Source organism: Musca domestica, unplaced genomic scaffold, assembly GCF_030504385.1.
Source record: "Musca domestica strain aabys unplaced genomic scaffold, Musca_domestica.polishedcontigs.V.1.1 33, whole genome shotgun sequence".
NCBI classification, from domain to species: Eukaryota; Metazoa; Arthropoda; class Insecta; order Diptera; family Muscidae; genus Musca; species Musca domestica.
Window position 1 is genome coordinate 9,405,898 of NW_026712312.1, and position 23,685 is coordinate 9,429,582.

At 37.6% G+C, this 23,685-nt stretch overlaps 3 protein-coding genes across 3 annotated transcripts; 2 read left to right on the forward strand and 1 right to left on the reverse strand.

Moving 5' to 3' along the window:
- Positions 1 to 3: 3 nt before the first annotated feature.
- Positions 4 to 1,439, forward strand: LOC101898275 (integrator complex subunit 15). Its single transcript, XM_005188137.4, has 2 exons — positions 4 to 346; positions 399 to 1,439. Exons 1-2 carry the CDS (start codon positions 268 to 270, stop codon positions 1,424 to 1,426), a joined length of 1,107 nt encoding a protein of 368 aa, XP_005188194.1. The 5' UTR covers positions 4 to 267; the 3' UTR covers positions 1,427 to 1,439.
- Positions 1,440 to 6,496: 5,057 nt separating this feature from the next.
- On the reverse strand, positions 6,497 to 7,544 carry LOC101897124 (ribosomal RNA-processing protein 7 homolog A). Its single transcript, XM_005188129.4, has 2 exons — positions 7,404 to 7,544; positions 6,497 to 7,344 (listed from the first exon to the last, which is right to left on the reverse strand). Exons 1-2 carry the CDS (start codon positions 7,426 to 7,428, stop codon positions 6,572 to 6,574), a joined length of 798 nt encoding a protein of 265 aa, XP_005188186.1. The 5' UTR covers positions 7,429 to 7,544; the 3' UTR covers positions 6,497 to 6,571.
- Positions 7,545 to 20,043: 12,499 nt separating this feature from the next.
- LOC101892370 (dipeptidase 3) lies at positions 20,044 to 23,450 on the forward strand. The gene is made up of 4 exons (XM_005176849.4): positions 20,044 to 20,795; positions 20,861 to 21,348; positions 22,470 to 22,645; positions 22,712 to 23,450. Exons 1-4 carry the CDS (start codon positions 20,429 to 20,431, stop codon positions 23,055 to 23,057), a joined length of 1,377 nt encoding a protein of 458 aa, XP_005176906.2. The 5' UTR covers positions 20,044 to 20,428; the 3' UTR covers positions 23,058 to 23,450.
- The last annotated feature ends 235 nt before the right edge of the window (positions 23,451 to 23,685 follow it).

Consider the following 23,685-nt stretch of genomic DNA (forward strand, 5'->3'; position numbering starts at 1 on the left):
TGACAATCAAATGTTAACAATAATGACAACAAGAATGCTTTAAAAGGTACGCGTTCTTGCTTGCACTCCGTACTGTGAATTTCTCGCAGAAGGTCTAGAAAAAATGCGGCAGCCCTGCTTATAGTTTGCTATTATTTTATAGTGAATTTTTCAAAGAAGAAGAGAGGTGTCGTTGGATTAATACTTAGCCCTCAACTTGTCTACTGGTTGGAGTAGTTATTCCTAAGTTTTCTGTTTGTATAAACTCGAATACAAAGACCGTGAAACATGAGTCAGTCAGACGTGAAACATTCCCTGCGGAAACTCGAATTTCCTGCATGTGTTAAGGAGGCGCTTCCACGCATAGGTAATACAACATTCAACAAATTTGAAATTTTCTCACAATCTCTTGTTTACAGAAAGCATGATCATTGGACGTGGAAAACAGAATTTTATAATGCAATTAATATCGGAGTTTATATTCTTGGAGCGCAATAAGGACATGGATGTCCGCAGGGGACAGTCGCCGCAAGCCTATTCCACAATGCAAATGAATAAAATTCAAGAATTTCAGTTGATTCTGGTTTTGATAGAGTATTTTTCACAGCCCGGTCCAGACTCTACAAGGAATGCCGTATTTCTCTCTCTTTTCACAAATTTGACACCGCAACGATCTAAAATCTTGTGCAAACTGATTAGTACATCGGTATCAGGATCTGTGGCTCCATTACTATCGGCCGCTGGCACATGGATGCAACAAGTAGGTTGTACAACGCCTCCTAGTTTAGAAGTGGCACAAAGTCTAGTAAGTGATTTCATAATATTTTCAAGGAAGACCTCGGAGCAGTTAAAGCAACTGCCACTTGTTGCTCCACATTTCGCTGCTAATCTTATGACAGCGGTAGCTGATTTGTATCTGAATGATCAGAGAGGTACGTTAATTCCCCCGCCCGATGCACTGTTAGATGTCTTTTGTGAGTGGGTTTCTGAAAATCCCTCCCTTTGTCTGGCATCTCAACAACCTTTGGCATTGCCTACCGGTGCTATAGCTATGCCGGTGGTTACTCCGCTAGCGGGCCTCATCAGATGGTCTGTTTTGTCACCAGTTGTGTCGAACAAAATTGCATATAGTAACCTGCACTTGGCATTACTTCAGACTCTCCTCGAAATTGTCAATAATGGTCCCCCTACAGCCTTGAATGCTCAGCATTTAATGTTAATAGCAACATCGTTGAAGAATCATGCAGCTCGCTTGGTTGGTGACAAAATTGATCCATTGCAAGACACAGATTTCCAAAAGTGCTTGGAACGTTTGGCACAAGCGGTTCAAATTGGCCTGACGTCTAAATGTATTTACGGTAATATTCCCCAATTGTTGTGCACACTGGAAAGCCTACCGCCACATCAGCTAATGAAAATTGTTATAGCGGCAAATAAAAGTCTCTAATTTAAGAAGAAAATATTTGTTTTTATTTATATTTAGTAAAATAATAATTTTCCCAATGCGATATACTATATATAAGTTTATGCACTTCGACCAAGATTATTTAGGACGATTTTGCTATCTTCCAGAATTTGCGAGAATGTACAAATTTTGCAATTTTTCATAAACGGGAAAATCGGTTATCGTAGTAAACACATCTTGCATTTCTGGAACGGTCCAATGTTTGACAATTTGATAAAATGGTGTGTATGTTAATATCTACCTCTTGTTCCAGAACTGCAAAGAATGTTAAAGTTTTTACTACGATGACCGATTTTCCCTTTGTGATAACGAAAGAAGGTTCAAAACTAGTAGATTCTGAAACAGAGCATTTGTTTGTATAGATATATTGAATTTTGAATCTATATTTTACGGGGTTTCCACGAAATGAATCAAAACAATTAGACAGTTTAATTTTAGGAATATATATACCGTTATTGAATTTATAAAGGCCGACAAACCGTTCTGTTCGATTTAAAGTTTATTAACAGAACGAAATATGAAAAACAGAAATACAATTTTCATTACATTAAACAAAATTCAAAACCTACTAAGGATGAAATTTAACAAGTGAATGTATTCAAAGTATAATCCAATACTCCTCCTCATTCACTTTAAATTGCATTTCTCGCGTAAAGTTACATGTTTAGGTGCTGTTAGTGGTTTCGTTAATATATCGGCAATCATCTCCTCCGTTGGACAATATGTGCATCTAATTATTCCTTTCTTGACTAGGTCTTTTGTTAATTTATATTTTGTATCGATGTGTTTAGTTCGAAAAGAAAATTTGTCATCATTTACTAGACGCAAACAGCTTTGGTTGTCATTATAAATAAGAGTTGGTTCATTAATAGGATAATGAATTTCTTCTAATAGTTGCCTTAACCACTTTGCGTCTTTAGAAGCTTCAGATAATGAAATAAATTCAGCCTCGCATGTCGATGTTGCCACAATTGATTGTTTCTGGCAAGACCATCCTATCGTACCTCCATTATAAAAATAAATTCTACCACTATTAGATTTCCTTTCGGTTCTTTCTTCTGCCCAATTTGCATCAGCATATCCAACAAGACTTTGTTCATTTTCATCATTGCTCAAATTAAGTTTTAACTGTGAAGTAGACTTAAGATATTTCAGAACCCTTTTACATTGAGACCAATCCTCCATTGTAGGGTTGGCAACCTTCTGAGCCAATATATTTACTGCAGCTGAAATGTCTGGTCGAGAATTGACAGAAATATATAAAAGTTGTCCAATTAATTTTCTATACTTCATATTTGTTTCAAGAAGTGTTGAATCTTCTGATTTTCCGTAACTAACATCCATTGGTGTTTTTACATTTTTAGAGTCCTGCATACCATATTCGTTTACAACTTTTCCAATATACGAAGATTGAAAGAGTTGAAAATTTCCTTTGTAATCTTGTGTTATTTCGATTCCCAGATAATGTTTAATTTTTCCTAAATTAACTATAGTGAAATTCTTTGACAAAGTATTACCAATATAATTCATCTGCGTCGATGTATTGCATGCTACAATTATGTCATCAACATAAACAAGAATGTAGCTCAATTTCCCAGAAATATTACCATAGTAGAAACATAAATCATTTATACACTGTTTGAAACCCATTTTTTCAAGCGCTTCGTGTAAAACCATATTCCATGATCTAGCAGCCTGCTTGAGGCCATATATACTTTTCTTCAATAGACAAACCTGCTCATTGTTATCTTGAAATCCTGGAGGTTGTTGCATAAAAATGGTTTCAGACAGCTTACCATTTAAAAATGCAGTCTTTACATCAAAATGATTAACCATCATTTTTTCTTTTCCAGCAATTGACAGCAGAATTCGAAACGAGGTATGTGTTGCAACAGGTGCAAAAACTTCATCGTAATCTACGCCGAATTTTTGAGAAAATCCTTGAGCAACGAGTCGGGCTTTAAATCTATTTACTTGTCCATCAACATCACGTTTCACTTTATATACCCATTTACTTCCGATTGCTGTTCTACCTTCGGGTAAACTGACAAGTTCCCATGTTTGATTTGCCTGTAGAGATTCTAGTTCATCTTGCATAGCTTCCAACCACTGCGCACGCTCGGTACTGTTAATTGCATCGTGGTATGATTTCGGTTCTCTAATTTCATTCGCTGACCATATTTCTTCAATTAGTCTTTTCGGTGCAGAACCTTTGTTGCATCTTTTGGATGTTCTAATATGTTGCTCACAAATATTGCTGTCTTGTGTTGAGTTAGTGCTTTCTTCATTTGGAATATTTATTGAATTTTCCTCTATATTATTTTCATCCGGTAAATTATTTCGGCCCTCAATTGGAATATTGATTGTATTTTCTTTTACTGAATTATTTTCGGGTATCTCCTCCTCAATCAATAATTCCTTAATCCTTGGATTTAAAGAAATGGAAACATTTTCAGCATCTATCTTGATAAAATCTGTGAATATCACATCGCGACTAATAACAACCTTCTTAGCATATTGATCATAACAACGAAAAGCCTTTGACTTCTCATCATAACCAAGGAAAATCATTTCGGTTGCTTTGCTGTCAAGTTTACGCCTTTTTTCAGTCGGAATATGTACAAAACATTTAGATCCAAAAACGTGAAACTTATCTACACTTGGTTTTATTCCGTACCATAGTTCATATGGAGTAGCATTGGTTGTTCTGGTTAAAACTCTGTTTTGTATAAAATTTGCTGTTGCAACTGCTTCTCCCCAAAATGTGTATGGTAAATCTGCCTCTGATAACATACACCTTGCCATTTCTATTAAAGTCCTATTCTTTCGTTCCGCCTTTCCATTCTGTTGTGGGGAATAGGGAGCAGTGAGTTGGTTTTCAATACCCTCACACTTGAGATAATCTTCGAATGCTTTTCCTGTGTATTCTCCACCTCTATCAGATCGAATTTTCTTAGGAATCTTACCGAATTTAGTACGACACAACATTACAAAATCTTTGAATGTCTGCAAAACTTCCGACTTTTGTGATATTAATCTTATTACAGTGAACCTAGAGAAATCATCTATAAATGTCACTATGAACCTTTTTCCAGATGGTGTAGTGGTTTGCATTGGACCGCATACGTCACTATGGATTAATTCCAAGGGAGCTGTAGATTTCGTCATTGATTGCCTTGGAAATGACAAGCGAGTCATTTTGCCTTTAACACAACTTTCGCAAATTTCCTTTATACCACAACCCACAATGTTTAAACCTTCAACCAATTTCTCATTACACATTTTTCTAATTGCTTCTGGATCACGGTGTCCAAGCCTCCGATGCCATTGATGTATGCAATTCTCGTTGTGCTGCAATACTGCATGAACAAAATCTGGTTGTCGCAAAATATACATTTCACCGTCAATATCCGCAATTCCGATATTATTATTTCCAGAATTTATGCAGCAATTATTATCTTTAAATGCAACGTTGTAGCCAGATTTCGTTAGTTGCCTTACCGAGAGAATGTTACCAACTAAACAAGGAGCATATAGTACCTCTCTTAACGTTATTTTATGTTGGTTACCAAATTCATCATTCGTAATAATCTCACCCTCACCAATACCTTCAATAGCAATGGTTTGACCATTTGCTAATTCGATCGAACTCTTGTAATTGTGATTGAGATTCTTGAAAAACTTTCTTTCATTTACTGTATGTCGTGTTGCTCCAGAATCCACAAGCCAACAAAACTTCTTAGTATTGCCAATCTTGAATAAAAAATCTTCACTTTTGTTTTCTTCATTTACCTTTTCTTCGATTGAATTGATTTTATTGGGATTCTTTCCAGAATTTTGCTTTGTTTTCCAATATTTGTACTTGGTGCAATTCTTCTTTTGATGTCCGGACTTTTTACAAAAATAACATACACCATTTGTCCCAGCCACCACTTTTAAAATTGAGTCGTTTCCCTCATTGACTGAGTGTTGTTTCCTTTCAAATTCTGCAATTACACGTTGCTGCACTAATGCGAAGGTAATCTCTTCTTCCTTGCGAGATTCAAGCGATGTAATTAAGGCATCATATCCTTCCGGAAGACTGCTTAAGAGCATGGCAGCACTCCATTTATCTGACAAACCTTCTTCGCCGACATCCCGTAGTTTAGTAAATAAATCGTTCATTGCATTTATGTGACTAATTGCGTTACCTCCTTCTTGAAGTTTTAGACTACATATTGACCTCATCAAATATACCTTATTGGTGAGTGTGTTCTTTTCATGGTAGTCTTTAAGAGCGCTCCAGGTAGCTTTAGCCGTTTTCGCACTTCGGATGTGCCCAAGCTGGTCATCCATAACGAGCAATCCAATTGTTCCCCGTGCCTCGTCATCTTTCATATCCCATGCGTCAAGTTCTGATTGATTCACAACTTCATTACCTTGGTTTCTTTTGGGTTCGGGACGAGATCCTTCTATTACCTGCTTCCATAAATTATTCTTTCGCAACAACAATTCCATCTTGAATTTCCAGTTTGCATAGTTTTCGTTATTGAGTATTGCGAAATTTGGTTTTGAATCCGACATCGTATCCTTTTAGTTATCCGTTTTAAATCTTCCTGAAATCCGTGCAAATATTTCCTGATTTCTTTAAATTCAACTTGAAATCCTTTGATTATCCTTTAGATTTATTGAAATTATCCTTTATGTCCTTGATCCTTTATCCTTTACACAAAAAGAAGGCCCATAACCTATTGAATTTATAAAGGCCGACAAACCGTTCTGTTCGATTTAAAGTTTATTAACAGAACGAAATATGAAAAACAGAAATACAATTTTCATTACATTAAACAAAATTCAAAACCTACTAAGGATGAAATTTAACAAGTGAATGTATTCAAAGTATAATCCAATAACCGTGTTCTGGGAAAACTGGTTATTCTTAAAACAATAATTATATATGATATATCGACCATTCAGTTTCATGTGTAATAAAGATACACTTATTTTTCTTCCAAACTCAACAAAATACTTGAGTGTAACAGAAATACACAAGTGCAATAAAACAAAAGTAAATAATTTTCGATGTACTCTTATTAAAATCATACTCGCATAACATTTGCCTACTACGTTCTACAACTATGTTAACTTCTAAAACGGTCTAAATCTTCTAGTCTGTTTCAGTGCTTCGATTTTCTTCTTATCCTCTTCGAATTTCTTCCGTAGCTCGACAATATTTTTCATTTTTGATTCTCGTATTTGGAAGGTGTAAAAGTTTGTCAGCTCCTTCCTTTTCTTGCTCTTTTCCATCTTCTCTTCCAGTTTACCAATGTTTCCTTCGGTTTGTTCAAAACCAGCATTGTTTCCTCTCTTTCCAACGGTTACCCAACCATCTGCATCGGCTTCTGATGTCTTTGCAGCTTCAGCAGCAGCCCTCTCTCGTTCATCGTAAGCTGTCATGTATTCGTCAATGTAGGCTTGGGTCTTGTCCACATCTAAAATACGATCATTGTATTGTGTGTGCCACAACTGCATACCCGTGACAATGTATGACTCTTTGCTTGTAGGACTAAATAAATCAATGCTTTTCAGTTCGAGAGCTCGGCTAACACTGTTGGTGTTTTTAAACACCACATAGGCAACTTTAAATGTGAATGGAGCCTCGCTGTTACTGAATTCAGTAACTTTCTGCATCCACTTTTGATCTTCGTCTCGTCCTGCCTTTTGGGCAAATAAAACGGAAACTACGGGACCAACTTGCTCGAAAAATGTTTGTAGGCTTTTTTCCGTAACATAGGGGGGTACGTTCAACAAGAAAAGTGTTCTACCCTTGGGTTTGTTGGGATCCATTAGGCGTATGAAATGTTCCTTCATATAAATACTGTGACAATGTTCGGCATCGGGCGTGACTCTCAGGGGCACAACTAAAATAGAGAGCATTTATAGTTGGTTTGACATTATTATGTTTCCACATTATATTTACCTTTGTAACCTTCTATTTCGGGCATTTCAAATATTTTAATTATACTTTTATGTTAAAAAATCAAAAGCAGCGTTTGTTTACAGCAGCACGTGTAGGTCGAGGCAGCAGATTTAATTTTGACATGTTTACAAATGGAAAGAGAACAATATGGCAACGTATGTTTGAATGTTTTGTGGGAATGTGTGTGTGTGTGTGTTGTTTAGAATGCTGAAACAAAACAAACTAAATGGTTACAAATAAGGGATCTATTGTTATTACGACAATTTTAATCAACCACTCTTAGGATATCAACTCATTTTGAATGACACTTCATAACTGTAGGGCATCGAGGGATAGTTTTGCTAATAATCGAGGGATGTATTGCTAATAATTGCTCGATTTAGTAAATGCAATGGATTTATATTGTCATTTCCATTGTATATAGGTCAAATAAAACTCTTTAAAGGAAGTTAACTCTATGATACAAGGTATGCCACTTTTATGACAATCCAAATTATTTGGAGCTTGAAACTCATGCTATTGGAGCTAGAAACTCATGCTACTACTTCATATAATTCTAAATTTCGCGTTATGTATTTTTAATTTTCAGCAAGATTTACTTATAAAGCTTTTTTTGGAGAGAAAGGAATTTACAAGATTCTCAATAATTATTTACAAGTGTTTGTGTAATAGTCGGGACAATGTTATTGATAGGAAGAAATTCTTAAAATGATAAATTTTTATGATGTTCACTGAATGATAACATTTTATTTCATAAAAATATGTCTAGGTTACTTGTGTATGCATTTCATTGCCTACTTTTAGGATGTTAATATTATTTTATGTTTTGTTTCATAGCAGAAAGTTCGAAATAATCAGGCGGTTTGAAGTTAGATTACGAATGATGTTAGAGTCATAAGTAAAGTCTCTTTTTCCACAATTATCTGTGGCATTTTAAAGCATTTTAAAGATGCTACTCAGAATTGTTATACCCTAGGTCATATGGTTAGAGAGGGTATATATGTAATTTGATACGGCCTAAACGTGCATCTAGCAATATTTTAAGACTTCCCTAGGTCTCTTTGGACCAAATCCGTTTCAGGACATTTGGAGTCGATCTTGCGATGTCCGTCTGTCTGTCTGTCCGGCTTGTTCGTGCGCACGATACTCTCGAAGGGAGTATCCGATTTGATCCAAACTTGGTACGTCGTAATATTATTGTCAAACTTAGATCGAGTTCGGAGATGGACAATATCGATCCACACCTTCTGGTACTTCCCACACAAAATGTCAATATTTTCAAAGAAAATAATTTACTGCAAATAAACCTTTCGAATCCCAATATTATCATCAGTGCTAGGTAGGGTGCGAAAGTGGACAATATGTAGCATATAACCAATAATAGGATTTCTTTGACAGTATTAAGAAGCTAGTGCACGTATCTAAGACCGGTCTACTAGCTCGTCGGGGGGTAGGTTCGGTGCTTCTCTAGCTCTATATATGGCTACATTAAATTACTTTAGTTTATACGTGCAAAAAGAGATGTTAGAACAAAGGAAAGTAACTATATGGTTCATTGGTACAATATCACTGTATAGACGTGTCGGTCTCATTCCGTCTTTGCTGCCCTCCCAACCTAGCCATATAGAGATGAACCAGAATCAACTTTGTTCATATGACCCAAGATAGAACGAATCAGTGGCCCACCTACTTAACCATCAGGCAATCAAACAGGAATACTGAAGTATTATGCCATATCCATTATAAATTTATTGTCTAAATATTAAAGGCTACTTTATAACTAGGTTCAATAACTAACATGATTATTTCAATGAATCTGTGTAATTAATTTAAATTTAAGAACTTAAAATTTGTTAAAAATACAAATTTTAAAGAGAAACACTAAAATAATAAATCGATATCTCTGCATAATTCTAATTCCGGGGTATTTACCCACTCTATTGTATTTACACGCTTTACACAAAAAATATCACCCAAAGCAGAATGTAATATTATGGATACAAAGAGAAACAAATAATACTCACGATTTACATACCATCCACAATAATGCTCCAACGTTGAAAGGCCTTTCTACGATTGCTTGCAGTGGTTGCTGTAATTTCTAACAGGATAGCAATAATTTATGTTAACAGAGTTATGTGCTTCTCTTTTGCTCTGCTGTAGAAAATGATGATATTAAATATGCAAGGCAATGATCATCATTATTGACTGCAGAGAGATCGATGTTAAATTGTTGCAAGCAAAATAAGGTAACCACACAACTGCTAGCATGAGATGCTCAATGCAGAGCCACGATATGTATGTTTGTCACCCGAATTTATGTTGTGTTGTGTGTTTATCGAGCTTTGCTTGAATATGTGAAACGCGTTTGCAATCACTGATGATAGTACACCAGTGGTTATAATTGAAGTTTTAGAAACAAAATAGAAACGTTAATTAAGAATTAATTGAATGAAATAATTAAAAGATAGCTTTTCTAGTATACTTCGGACTGCGCCTTTGTTGTTAGGTCCTGGGTTTCTTAGATTTTCCGGATTTAACACACAATTCGGTATCTTGTTGGATACTGCAAGAGTAGTTTATTCTCTAGTTTCAACCAAACAATCCAAAGGCAATAATGATGGTTTTGAATCACTATTTGTCACTATTTGTGATACTGCACCGGGTTTGGTTGGTTAAATTATGATGTAATTATGCCTTGCTTCCACTTGTTGCCGACCAACGTAACTGACTAGATCAACGTGTTCACTGACAGAGTTTCGGCTCTACACTCTGCTCTTAGATTGTGAGCAAAGAACAGACGTTACTTGTTGGTTTTGTTGGATTACTTATTCCTCGTTCAACAATTACAATGAAGGTTTGGTACTCAGTGCCAATCTTGATAGTAGTAAAAAAAAAGAGAAGGGCAAAAATAAAATTTTGTGTTCTCCTTTTTCTACAAGTTTTAAGATTTTAAACTCACCGCATATGCGAAATGGCACTCAGTTTAATGGGTAATTATCATTAAACGCAAGTCAAGATAATGATGATTTGGATTTTAAAATGAATTTAAACCATTTAACTATTTAAATTAGCAATGGATAACTTGCCAAGAGTATATTAAATTTGGCTGTGATATATTACCAACAGACTTATATTAATCGTTTGATATCTGATAAAATCAACTGTCTTGGGCGAACTTATCAACGGTACGTGGAACAGCAAAATGGCCGAGTAAAGCACCTCTCAAGATAAAGAAAATTCTGCTTTAGCTAGAGCAGACAGCTATTCCAGTCTACTAGCAATAAGCGGCGAGTTAGCAGGGATATTCTAATCGATTTACGTAGAAACACTTCAACAATAGATGTCGCTGTCAGTTAATTATCTCTAAATTGGTATAATTTTATGAAACCCTAGTTATCATGAATTAAGTTCAAGGTACCCCTTACAATCCCCCCCGTCAAGATCAGACTTCGGGGATGCCAGCATACCGGAGGATGATAACACATGTCCAAGGAAAATTAAAACTATTGACGGATATCTTTTGCATGATAAGTTCCTACCGAATTTCCATTGAGATCCTCCAATTCGTAATAGGAGTTGCCCAACTTGTTCCTAACCCGCGCTTTAATGAAGGTAGGTGCAAGCTTTGCATTGTAACTTTGCTCGAAATTACTCTGCTTAAAGTTGCGGCGGTACACCTCCTGGCCTACTTTATATGAAATTTCTCTAGAACGGGTGTTGTAGGACCTTTCATTCCTCAAAAATTGTTTATGTACCATTTCAGCTGCTCTTTTCGCCATTATGTCCCTCGAATCGTTGCGACTAAACTGAACTGACCGATCTTCCAACATTTCAAGCTGACGGAGAAGTGGGTATATAGCACCATTGGTGACCATATTCTGGCCAAAGGCCAAATAATAAGGAGAGGTGCCAATAGCGGAATGTTTTGAAGAACGTAGTGAACAGCAAATGCTACTAAGTAGTTCGTCCCAATTTTTTTGGTTGGGCTTAATGTATGACTTAATGGCTGCTAGCACTGATCGATTCACCCTCTCCGAAGCATTAGCTTGCGGAGAATATATGGCCGTGTAAATATGACTTACACCATATCTTTGTAACAGCTGGTTAAATATAACTGATTTGAATTGGGATCCATTATCAGATACAATTGATTCTGGAACACCAAATGTGTGAAAAAGTTCCCCCTCCAGGTAGTTCACCACTACATCTGCTGTAAATTTCTTAATGGGCTTTAAAAATGGAAATTTAGAAAAATTATCTAGAGCAACAAAAATACCTATATGGCCGGATTTTGACCGTGGATAGGGACCTAAGAAATCCACGTACAGTTTTTGGAAAAATCGGCAAGATTCCGTTGTTTTGCCCATTGGAGGACGTAAAACTGTATTTGGGTGCTTGACAGACTTACAGATCTCACAATTATTTACATATGTCTTAACATCTACCGCTAAGTTTGGCCAAAAGAAAAATTGTCGTATTCTGGCCAAAGTCTTATTAATCCCGCAATGTGATGACAGAGGGCTATCGTGTGCTTTTTTGAGTATGACCGGTATTAGCTCCCGCGGTAACCACAACTTCCATACCAGGTCATCATGAATACGCTCGCCACTAGCATGTTCTGTTCGTCTGTATATAAATCCATCCACTATCCTTAAGTCGGGCATTTGATCAATATTCTCCCCAATTTTAGCGCGAAGTCGTCGGTATTCATCCGATTGGAAGTGTGCAGAACTTAGGTCTACGAAAAACCCTGACTCACTCTCCATAACTGATAGATTTGCTATTCGCAGGGCGGACAGGTCCTCAGTATTGACTCTAGAAAGAGTATCAGGGACTATGTTTAGACTACCACGTCTATGTTGAATCTGAAATTTGTACCCCTGAAGTTTTAAAGCCCACCGAGCCAGCCTTGTACTTAGATCAGTCTGGGACATGAGCCACTTCAATGACGCATGGTCAGTGATGATGGTGAACTCATGTCCTTCGACGAATGGTCTAAACTTTTTAATACTCAGCATTGCTGCCAAGCATTCCTGTTCGGTAACTGAATAATTGCGTTGGGCTTTGTTGAGTTTCTTCGACATAAAGGCGATAGGAACTTCTTCACCCTCCGCATTCTTCTGTACCAATACGCTTCCTATACCTGTTTTACTCGCATCGCAGTGTATGTAAAACCGCTGCGAGAAATCGGGGCTATGTAAAACAGGAGCTGAGCTCAAGTGTGACTTCAAAACCTCAAAAGCTTTTTGGGCTTCATCGGTCCATACAAACTTTCTTTTCCCTTTCAAAAGGTCCGTTATAGGCGTGGTAATCGACGCATAATCCCGAATAAACTTTCTGTACCACCCCGTCATACCTAGGAACCTGCGAACTTGTTTAATAGATCTTGGAACAGGAAACTCCGTAATAGCGGATACTTTTTCTGGGTCGGTCCTGATGACACCGTTACCCACTACATGACCTAAATACTTTACCTCCGGGACACAAAAGTGGCTTTTTTCAACGTTGATGGTCAACCCAGATTCACGGATTCTTTTAGCCACTGCATTAAGAACTTCCAGATGCCTTTTGAATGATTCCGAAATTACCAAAAGGTCATCGAGATATACGAACACTTCCGCCCTGAGTTCCGGAGGTACCACTTTATCCATAAGGCGACACATGGTCTGTGGGGCATTGCAAAGCCCGAAAGGCATAACTTTAAAGTGGTACAAAGGTCTCCCAGGGACGGTAAATGCCGTCTTTTCTCGAGAACTTTGGTCTAAGGGAATCTGCCAAAAGGCATCCTTCAGATCCAAGCTAGAAATATATTGGGCCTTGGGCAATCTGCTCAGAATCCCATCAATCTGCGGCAAAGGGTAAGCGTCACCTACGGTAACAGAATTTAATTTTCTGCTATCAAGGCATAGTCTATTTTTACCAGGCTTTCGGTGCAAAACAACCGGAGAAGACCACGCACTATTTGACTCCTCTATTACGTCTAAGGCGATCATACGGTCTAGTTCCTGGAAAATTAACCCTTCAATGGCCGGGGATACGGGAAAGTGGCGTTGTTTAATAGGTTTGGCCATGCCAGTATCAATGGTATGACACAAAACGTTCGTCCTTCCCAAGCCCTCTTTAGAATAGGATGGAAATATGGAGATTACATGGTTCAATCTTAGCCTTTCAGCATCGGATAGAGGCACTTGGTCAGAAATTTCACTCAAATTCGAGGAAGGAAATGGATCAAATTGTTGTAACTCTGCGGGTAGCAAATCAAACATTTGCCAGAAATCAATTCCTAGAAAAAGGTCTCTATCCAAAGTCGGAATGATGAAAATCGTTATAGGCAATTCGCTCCCTTTAAACGTAATAACCGTCTCCACATATCCAACAACTGTTTGACCCTTCCCGTCAGCAGTTCGGACAGTAGAGTTCAAGCGTTTGAAAGGGGAGTTGGATTCTAGAAACTCTTTAGCAGCGTTTGAACCTATACACGAAATAGAAGCTCCAGTGTCCAAGAGGCCTAGGAAGTGCTTCCCAAAAAGGGTTACCTCGGCGTAAGGTCTGACGTCCGAAGGACGGTCCAAAATGGAACAGACAAGTTTTTTCTTTAAATTTCGTATTCTAGCCCAAAAGGATTTTATTCGGAGAGACGATCTCTTTTTCTTACTACCATCGTTGAAAATTCTATGACGAGCCTCATTATATTCTTTAATCCGAATATGAAGAGGTTTAAAAGGGAAATAATGTTTGTCCGCCGACCCATCACGGGATGAAATCTTAGGTGAACGGCATTCTGTAGGGTTTAGTCTTTGCAAAACTGATATTTTTGAAGTGGATATGTCTGGTTTGTGTGGAACTGAAGAGTTTCTTTGCAATATTTCTATTTTAGATCCTGCTGCTGGGGTTTTGTTGATAAGAGTGCACACTTTTGTGCACCCTGTCGGCCGTTTTTTGAAGAACATCTGGAACAATTGGGTTTATATATGTTGGGTGCTCCACACCCATAGCAAAACACGGTTCTGTTTTCAAGGCAGTCTTGGTAACGATGACCAACTTTGCCGCAATTCCAACAAATCAAATCAATGGCCGATACTTCTTCTGCGGAAAGACTCACATCTGACGTCATCTCAACTTCGTCCACCTCTATTTCAGAGACTCTTTTTGACATTTGGGCGGGTCTTGAGATAGCAATGCCATGTCGCCGGCGCATGTTTTCCATGAAAAACTCCCGCCTCCTACATGTATCGCGCAGCTGATGCAAAGATTTTATCTCCAAGTTGAGTATTTCATGTTGGATTTCCGGAAGTAAATTTCTACGAATAATTTCTACCAACAGCTCATCTGGTAACGGAGCCCTAAGCCTTTCAGTTAAGGCCACGATGGATTCATAAAAGCTGTCAAAGGTCTCGTTTGACTTCTGTTTCCTTTCGCGGATTAATTCCCTAATGTCCACGTCAGTCCTAGAATCCTGATATTGGTAACGGAGAGCTCTACACAAATCCTGCCAACGAATACTGCTCACTGTTCGATGATACCGCCAAAACCAATCGTTCGCCTTTCCATCGAACAGCGAACTAGAGTTCCCACAAAGGAGGTCGAAGTTACCTTGAAGGGTTTGGGAGGTCAATGCTTCCACGCGGTAAATGAAATTGTCTACGGATAGACCATTTAATCCGCCATTAAATTTGACTTTCCAGTTAGACATTATCTGCAACACTTTGTCAGGCCTAGAATTGAGGTCAGTTGAGACGGAATTATTATAGGAGGAGGCATTTAGGGCCGAAAAGCCATTGCTTGGTGGGGGTCTATTTTGAGCACCATTTCGTTGTTGAGTGTGAGGTGTAATGCCAAACAACTCACGGAAGGTACGGCCCTCAACAGCTGGCAAGGTTTGCATTTGTTGAGGTGATGTATGGTGTTGTTCAGGTTGAACAGGCGAATTAGATGACATAAGTCTTGATAAGCTCGCGGCTATTTGGTTCTCAATTAGCTGACTCATCTGTGCACCTAAAGTAGCTATAAGCTGGGGCTGTTGTGAGGAAATAATGTTAGTTACCAATTGGGTAATTCTCTCCGTTTGTGCCACGTCCGTAGCATCAGAAGGATCATTGTTAGGATTATTATCTCGACTAGTAACTGACTCGGAACCAACCGGATTATTTGTTGCCCTTGACTGAGATCTAGTTTGAACTTGTGATGTACTTGGCGTCTTCTGTTCTGACACAATACGCATGTTGCACACTGGACAATAGGGTCTGGTTTTTACGCATCTATCTAGACAAGTTTTATGGAAAATATGACCACACGAAATCTTTTGTGCAGATACAGTCGAAACAATAATTTCTCCACAAGCATTACACAAAATATTATTATCTGCCCCCAGTGGGACAGAAGTTGTTTCCCCAGTATTGGTTGCCATATTTAATATAAATCGAAAAAAGTGTGTACGCCCTTGGGAGAGAGATAAATAATAAATAGTCGGTGAAAATTTTAATAACTGCAGAGCAATTAATTATACAACCCAAGGGATGAAGACTTCCCAAAATAGTTGATCTCTTTAGAACTCTCTGAAGCGTATGTATCACCAGGCAAAGATTTATTGCAATACATAGATTTGTTCAACTGATTTTTCGTTTTTTTTTTTCCCAAATAAAGAAAAATTCCGAAATGGTTGAAATAAAATTCAGTTGCAATAAATTTATAATTAATATGTATATGATTTAAACAAGAGCAAGATCCCGTTAATTTTTAAAGGTATTACCTTAAAGTTTTTTTTTTATCTTCAAGTTTTGCATAAAATCGCAATAACTTGTGCACAAAAAAAAAATTAAAAACAAATAATTTTCCTGTTTGATTATCCAGAGGTTCATAAGTATGCCAAGTGATTCGAAAAAATACTAATTTAATACTGACCAAGAACAAATACATAAATAGAAAAGAAAGATCATAATAAAGGACCATACCGGATGGAATCACAATTGTTCCAAAATCCAGGCGATGGCATTTAGAAAATGTTAATACCTTCGTTGTAACTGTGGTCAGATCCAGCACAAGTGACCAGAAACTGTTTTCCTTCCAATTACTTAGAAAGTTATTAAGACAAACTTGAAGGGAGATCAAATACAAAGTAGGCTGCAAAAAAATGAAGATTGCATTCTTGATTCTTAGCAACATCCTTACAATGTTAAGATCTCAAAAGTTGCGAGCACGAAGAGAATAGGAAAGAGAAAAGGAAGAAATAAACAACATAAGTGAGCCGAATTAAAACTGAGTTAATAAACAGAATAGGTGGTACAGAAATAGTGACTTAATTCGGGCCTCACGTCTGGGCGCCAAAAATAATTTATATGTAGCATATAACCAATAATAGGATTTCTTTGACAGTATTAAGAAGCTAGTGCACGTATCTAAGACCGGTCTACTAGCTCGTCGGGGGGTAGGTTCGGTGCTTCTCTAGCTCTATATATGGCTACATTAAATTACTTTAGTTTATACGTGCAAAAAGAGATGTTAGAACAAAGGAAAGTAACTATATGGTTCATTGGTACAATATCACTGTATAGACGTGTCGGTCTCATTCCGTCTTTGCTGCCCTCCCAACCTAGCCATATAGAGATGAACCAGAATCAACTTTGTTCATATGACCCAAGATAGAACGAATCAGTGGCCCACCTACTTAACCATCAGGCAATCAAACAGGAATACTGAAGTATTATGCCATATCCATTATAAATTTATTGTCTAAATATTAAAGGCTACTTTATAACTAGGTTCAATAACTAACATGATTATTTCAATGAATCTGTGTAATTAATTTAAATTTAAGAACTTAAAATTTGTTAAAAATACAAATTTTAAAGAGAAACACTAAAATAATAAATCGATATCTCTGCATAATTCTAATTCCGGGGTATTTACCCACTCTATTGTATTTACACGCTTTACACAAAAAATATCACCCAAAGCAGAATGTAATATTATGGATACAAAGAGAAACAAATAATACTCACGATTTACATACCATCCACAATAATGCTCCAACGTTGAAAGGCCTTTCTACGATTGCTTGCAGTGGTTGCTGTAATTTCTAACAGGATAGCAATAATTTATGTTAACAGAGTTATGTGCTTCTCTTTTGCTCTGCTGTAGAAAATGATGATATTAAATATGCAAGGCAATGATCATCATTATTGACTGCAGAGAGATCGATGTTAAATTGTTACAAGCAAAATAAGGTAACCACACAACTGCTAGCATGAGATGCTCAATGCAGAGCCACGATATGTATGTTTGTCACCCGAATTTATGTTGTGTTGTGTGTTTATCGAGCTTTGCTTGAATATGTGAAACGCGTTTGCAATCACTGATGATAGTACACCAGTGGTTATAATTGAAGTTTTAGAAACAAAATAGAAACGTTAATTAAGAATTAATTGAATGAAATAATTAAAAGATAGCTTTTCTAGTATACTTCGGACTGCGCCTTTGTTGTTAGGTCCTGGGTTTCTTAGATTTTCCGGATTTAACACACAATTCGGTATCTTGTTGGATACTGCAAGAGTAGTTTATTCTCTAGTTTCAACCAAACAATCCAAAGGCAATAATGATGGTTTTGAATCACTATTTGTCACTATTTGTGATACTGCACCGGGTTTGGTTGGTTAAATTATGATGTAATTATGCCTTGCTTCCACTTGTTGCCGACCAACGTAACTGACTAGATCAACGTGTTCACTGACAGAGTTTCGGCTCTACACTCTGCTCTTAGATTGTGAGCAAAGAACAGACGTTACTTGTTGGTTTTGTTGGATTACTTATTCCTCGTTCAACAATTACAATGAAGGTTTGGTACTCAGTGCCAATCTTGATAGTAGTAAAAAAAAAGAGAAGGGCAAAAATAAAATTTTGTGTTCTCCTTTTTCTACAAGTTTTAAGATTTTAAACTCACCGCATATGCGAAATGGCACTCAGTTTAATGGGTAATTATCATTAAACGCAAGTCAAGATAATGATGATTTGGATTTTAAAATGAATTTAAACCATTTAACTATTTAAATTAGCAATGGATAACTTGCCAAGAGTATATTAAATTTGGCTGTGATATATTACCAACAGACTTATATTAATCGTTTGATATCTGATAAAATCAACTGTCTTGGGCGAACTTATCAACGGTACGTGGAACAGCAAAATGGCCGAGTAAAGCACCTCTCAAGATAAAGAAAATTCTGCTTTAGCTAGAGCAGACAGCTATTCCAGTCTACTAGCAATAAGCGGCGAGTTAGCAGGGATATTCTAATCGATTTACGTAGAAACACTTCAACAATAGATGTCGCTGTCAGTTAATTATCTCTAAATTGGTATAATTTTATGAAACCCTAGTTATCATGAATTAAGTTCAAGGTACCCCTTACAAATATCAGTCAACTAAATCAAGTTCCTCCCCCTCATAGGGTCAAAATTGTATATTATAACATTTATAAAATGTGATGTAAGGGTCCGATTGTTTTCAAATTACACACATCACAATATTTTTATTAACCCTAGGTCTGGTGTGAAGATGGAATATATCGGTCCACTCCTTTTGATACCTCTCCTCATGGAGCTCATAAAACGCGAAATTAATATCCGATTCCATTCAAACTTGGCACATCTCAATATTTGCATGAACACGAGATCTTTTACATGCTTAAATTCGAAATAAGCATCCGTTTCCCTTCATATTTCGCACTAACACAATATCTGCTGAGAATATTGGATATATCGGTCCTCTCGTTCTGGTACCTCTCCCACAAAGGGACAACATTGCAAATATCCAATAAGTTCATAAAACGCGAAATTAAAATCCGATTCCATTCAGACTTGGAACAATAGGGTTCAAGAAAGAAAGAAAGAAAAAAAAAAAAACAAAACAAACATCCAACTCTCTTCAATTTTCCTAACACAAGATCTGTTGTGAACATGATCATTTATATCTGTGAACCCCTTCTGAAACCTCACCTCACCAAACATATAAGGTGAAGGAAGGAATATTGTCCAAACCTGGCACGTCCCAATATTTATATTATATTTATTTAGGTCCAATACGAAATTGACAATTTTGGTCCATTCTTTCGGAACCTACTCCATAGAGGGTCAACAATTTGAATAATCACAGCAGAAGTCAAAATATATTTAAATAATCGAACATTAGCTGAGGGTATACATCTGTCGGCAAAACGGATTGATACTTTTTAACTTGCTTCTTTTTTTCTCTAAAATAGAATCGTTTTAGGATATAGTATAAATGTACTAAGAGTATATATGAAAGATGTTGGCAGCTCGTTAAAGTATGCTATAAAAATGTGAAATATAAAATATGAAAAAGTCGCTTCACATATGACTCTAATATAATGTGTGATCGGGCCTTTAGAGGGGTGTCCGTAATGTTTCATATGACTATTTTAAGCTCACCTAAGAACGGTATTGTTTAAGTTTTTAATCAAAACGTACCAAATATCTACAATTGTCATTTTTCGGTTCATATTGAGAAAATATTCACTTCTATAATTGAGTTCGATTATTTTAAATAGCTAGTAATTTATACAAATGGCAAATTGCTTTCCATTGATGTATTCTAGTACATTGCATCCATTAAATTTCAAATTAAATCGAAACTGCTGGGCATAACGTCAAACGTCCTTCGAAGTGGCAAACATCCCCTAGGCAGTGCGCAGAATCCCAAATTGGTCTTGTCAATTATGTTTGTACTCTGTTTTCTTTTCTTCGATGGTGTACTAAAAGAGGAACACAAATCTACAATCAATAAAGCTTTACCTTAGTCTACGTACACCTGAGCGAAGTAAGGAGCAAAGCGGACATAGCAATAATAAACTCCGCAGAGTCTTGTTTTGTGTTCACTACTTGTTGGTTTTGCCCCAAGAAAAACCACACAACTTGGATGCATTTCTGAAGCGAGGAGGCCCAAAAGAAAAGCCCAACAGCATTGAGACTTCAACGACGCCAACATCGAGAGACCATCATAGCGGTTCGCTATGAATACAGTGCCAAATCATGCTTTCATCGAGGTGCATGCCCTGCATCCTCATCATCAACATCAACCCCATTGCAAGCAACAGTGCTTTGTTTTCACTGAAATAGCGGATATAGTCGAACTACCCCCCGAGATAACGAAAATTGGCAGTGAGAAGGTGCAAAATGGAGTGGTCATATCGCCGTATACCACGAGTAGCAAGGATCCATGTGGTGGGTCGTCAACGGGCATGGAGTCGCCCATCGACTCGGAGACGAAATCTTCGCGGAGTAAACGAATTCTCATTGTCTTGGCCATAATGATGGTTTGTATTGCAATGGCGGGCGGAATACCATTAGCCTTACAGCTGCGGCAGTCCTCGCTGTTAGGTAAGCATCAAGTGGGAGGGAACGTAGCAAAATACATGTATTAACAATATATTTTTTATTTGCAGAGGCCCGCTTGGCTTTCATAAGACGTTTGCTCAGTGAGGCGCCCTTGATAGAGGGCTCTTGGGCGCCAACGCGAGACATGAACTACAGCAGTAGTATGCGAGAAATGCGACAAAAATATGTTGGGGCCGTTCTCTGGCCCATAGCAGTTCCGTGTGGAGCTCAATATTTGGATGCTGTACAACTGGCATTGGAGGGTATCGACGAGGCTAGACGAATAACAGCTGTCACCGATTCGATGCATATTGTCGAGTCGGCTGACGAAATGGAACAAACACATATCAGGGGAGAAGTTGCCGTGCTGATGGGCCTGGGCGGTGGCCACACGTTGGGTACTAGTTTGGCCGTTTTAAGGTCAATGTATTTGTTGGGTGCTCGTTTTGTTTCCATCACCAGTTTGGAGTGCACAACGGCATGGGCAGCATCGACCAAGAATCTAGATTATCTTATGGAATCGAATGCCACAAATTCAATTAACGATTTTGGAAAGGTGAGTTTAGGGACGATGCAGCGAGGGGTTGCAGTTGGTTATGCAAAATGTCTAGCGTATGACATTAGTCATCAGTATGCACCCTAATCGAAGGGCTGACATCCAATGAGTTGAGGGTTACCTTCTTAGACAAAGAACAAAGGGGCGTGGGGTAAACGAGTATAAATTATGACCCGAAATTGAACTAGGCAACTTAAAGCTTCTTTGCTCTTTTACGAAGAAGCCAGGCGAGGACTTAAAGGTGAGAATATATAAAAGACTTTTTTGACTGGCTTAAGTCATCTGCTGGCTTCTTCGTAAAGGCACAAAGGAACTTAGGGTCAAAATCGAACTAAGTCAACCCAAAACTCCTTTGTTTTTTTACGAAGAAGGCCGCCGATAACTTAAGCCAGTCAAAAACCTTTTATGTACGCTCACCTTAAATCATCAAACAAGTAAAAAAACACAAACATAATTTTTTTGTCGCAGGCTGTAGTACCAATTTCGAACTTCATCATCGGAATTTGAAACAATTCCGTTGAATAATATCATCAAAAACCGAATAAAGGGTGGTAACTTTATATTGGGGATATACAATATCGTGGATCTATATAGCCATTCTCTTCCTGGGGTAAAGTACTCAGAAGGAACACCTGGTGTGGAATTTCAAGCAATTCCATTGAAAAATGTGACAAAAATCATGAAAGTATCGAATATCGGGAGGTATCGATAGTTGTGGGGGATATAGGATATCGTGGACTTATATCGATAATACGCTTCCAGAACTCCTTGTGTAGAATTTCAGACAATTATATGAAAAAATGTAGCTAAAATCATCCAGTACCGATGTAGACCATCTTCGAACTTGACCTGCCTGCAGACAAAAGACTGATCTGTGTTAAATTTTGTGCTTCCTATCTTAATTAGTTTTGAATCCAGCGTAATTACAGCAGACGGACGGACATACATGGCTCAATCGTCTTGCTTTGTAGGGTCTAAAATTATTGTTTCGATGAGTTACAATCGGAATGACGAACTTTATTTATCCTCCATAATATGTATGGTGGAGGGTATAAAAAAAGCTACTTAGTCCTTCTATTTTCAAATTATATTAAATTATACCATCGATTCACTATTTCCAGACCATGCTATTCGAAATGAACCGCATTGGTATGTTAGTGGAGATCTCACATCTTTCGGAGGCTGGCATGATTGCAGCACTGAAAACAGCCAAGGCACCAGTTCTGATGATGAACGCCGCACCTGCATCCTTTTGCAATAGTACAAATGTAGCTTCCATACCCGATCGTGTTTTAAGGTTGGTACTACCGCTCCCCATTCAAAGAGTAACATTAATCTGTTTTCGCTCAACATTTCATTTCAGCCTACTTCCGGATAATGGCGGAGTTATAATGCTCAATTTGGAACGTTGTGGAGAACGTTTGCTGGGTGTGCGTGAGGCCATTAACGCAATCAATTTTGTTCGGAAGGTGGCCGGTGTCGATCACATCGGTCTGAGTGGGGCACCCAAAGGATATGCCTTTCTTTTGGCCGAGTTGGCACGCGACAGGGTGTGGGGTAATGCAGCCATCAAGAAACTGATTGGCGGCAATGTGGTGCGCATCCTGCGTGAGGTGGAAACTTTGAAAAATCGCCTGCCCCTTTACGAGGAGTGGATACCAAATGAATTGGTGGAGAGCAATTCGTATTGTCGCTATCCCGAATCGTAAATCGATCGGTAGTGAGAGGGCATTCTATTCGTTTTTTGATCTTGCTGCCTCCCCCTCCACCCTCATCTGTCTATTGAAGAGCACAAGTACACTCACACATGCGTACCGGTATTTTAAGTGATCTCTTTTTGTCTGCAAAGAGTGATAGATCGGCGGCCGTTCGGCCTGCAACACCTGTATTTAGCAATATTTTTAAACGATAAACCATATTTAAAGTTGTTATTTAGTTAATTCCTTTCAAATTGAAATTCTTATCGAAACCGTATTGAAAAATAAAAAAAGAAAAACAAAAATAAAAATAAAAATAAGACGAATTAAAAATAAACCACAAAACAAACAAAGAAAACAATAAAGAACCAATTTTCATTGTAACGTTCAAGAGTTTAAAATATTTTTATGTTATCGATTTATTTATAATAAAAGTAAAATATTTATAACAATTAGAAATGATGTATGTGTGTGTTATTGTTTTAAGTGGATAGAGTAATAAGGCGATACCAGTAGCACATGTTTCTGAATAAACCAAAGTAGAAATATCATATAGTCCTTAGGCCTATGACCATTTCAAGGTTTATTATACCATATACTACTATGGAGGGTATATTAAGTTCGTCAATCCGTTTGTAAA

Coding starts and splice junctions, on each gene's coding strand:
- LOC101897124 (XM_005188129.4), bottom strand. CDS start 7,428: ATGCCCGAAATAGAAGGTTACAAAG. Junction 7,345..7,403: donor CGAAATAGAAGGTTACAAAG/GTAAATATAATG, acceptor TCTCTATTTTAG/TTGTGCCCCTGAGAGTCACG.
- LOC101898275 (XM_005188137.4), top strand. CDS start 268: ATGAGTCAGTCAGACGTGAAACATTCCCTGCGGAAACTCGAATTTCCT. Junction 347..398: donor GGAGGCGCTTCCACGCATAG/GTAATACAACAT, acceptor TCTTGTTTACAG/AAAGCATGATCATTGGACGT.
- LOC101892370 (XM_005176849.4), top strand. CDS start 20,429: ATGAATACAGTGCCAAATCATGCTTTCATCGAGGTGCATGCCCTGCAT. Junction 20,796..20,860: donor GCGGCAGTCCTCGCTGTTAG/GTAAGCATCAAG, acceptor TTTTATTTGCAG/AGGCCCGCTTGGCTTTCATA. Junction 21,349..22,469: donor CAATTAACGATTTTGGAAAG/GTGAGTTTAGGG, acceptor CACTATTTCCAG/ACCATGCTATTCGAAATGAA.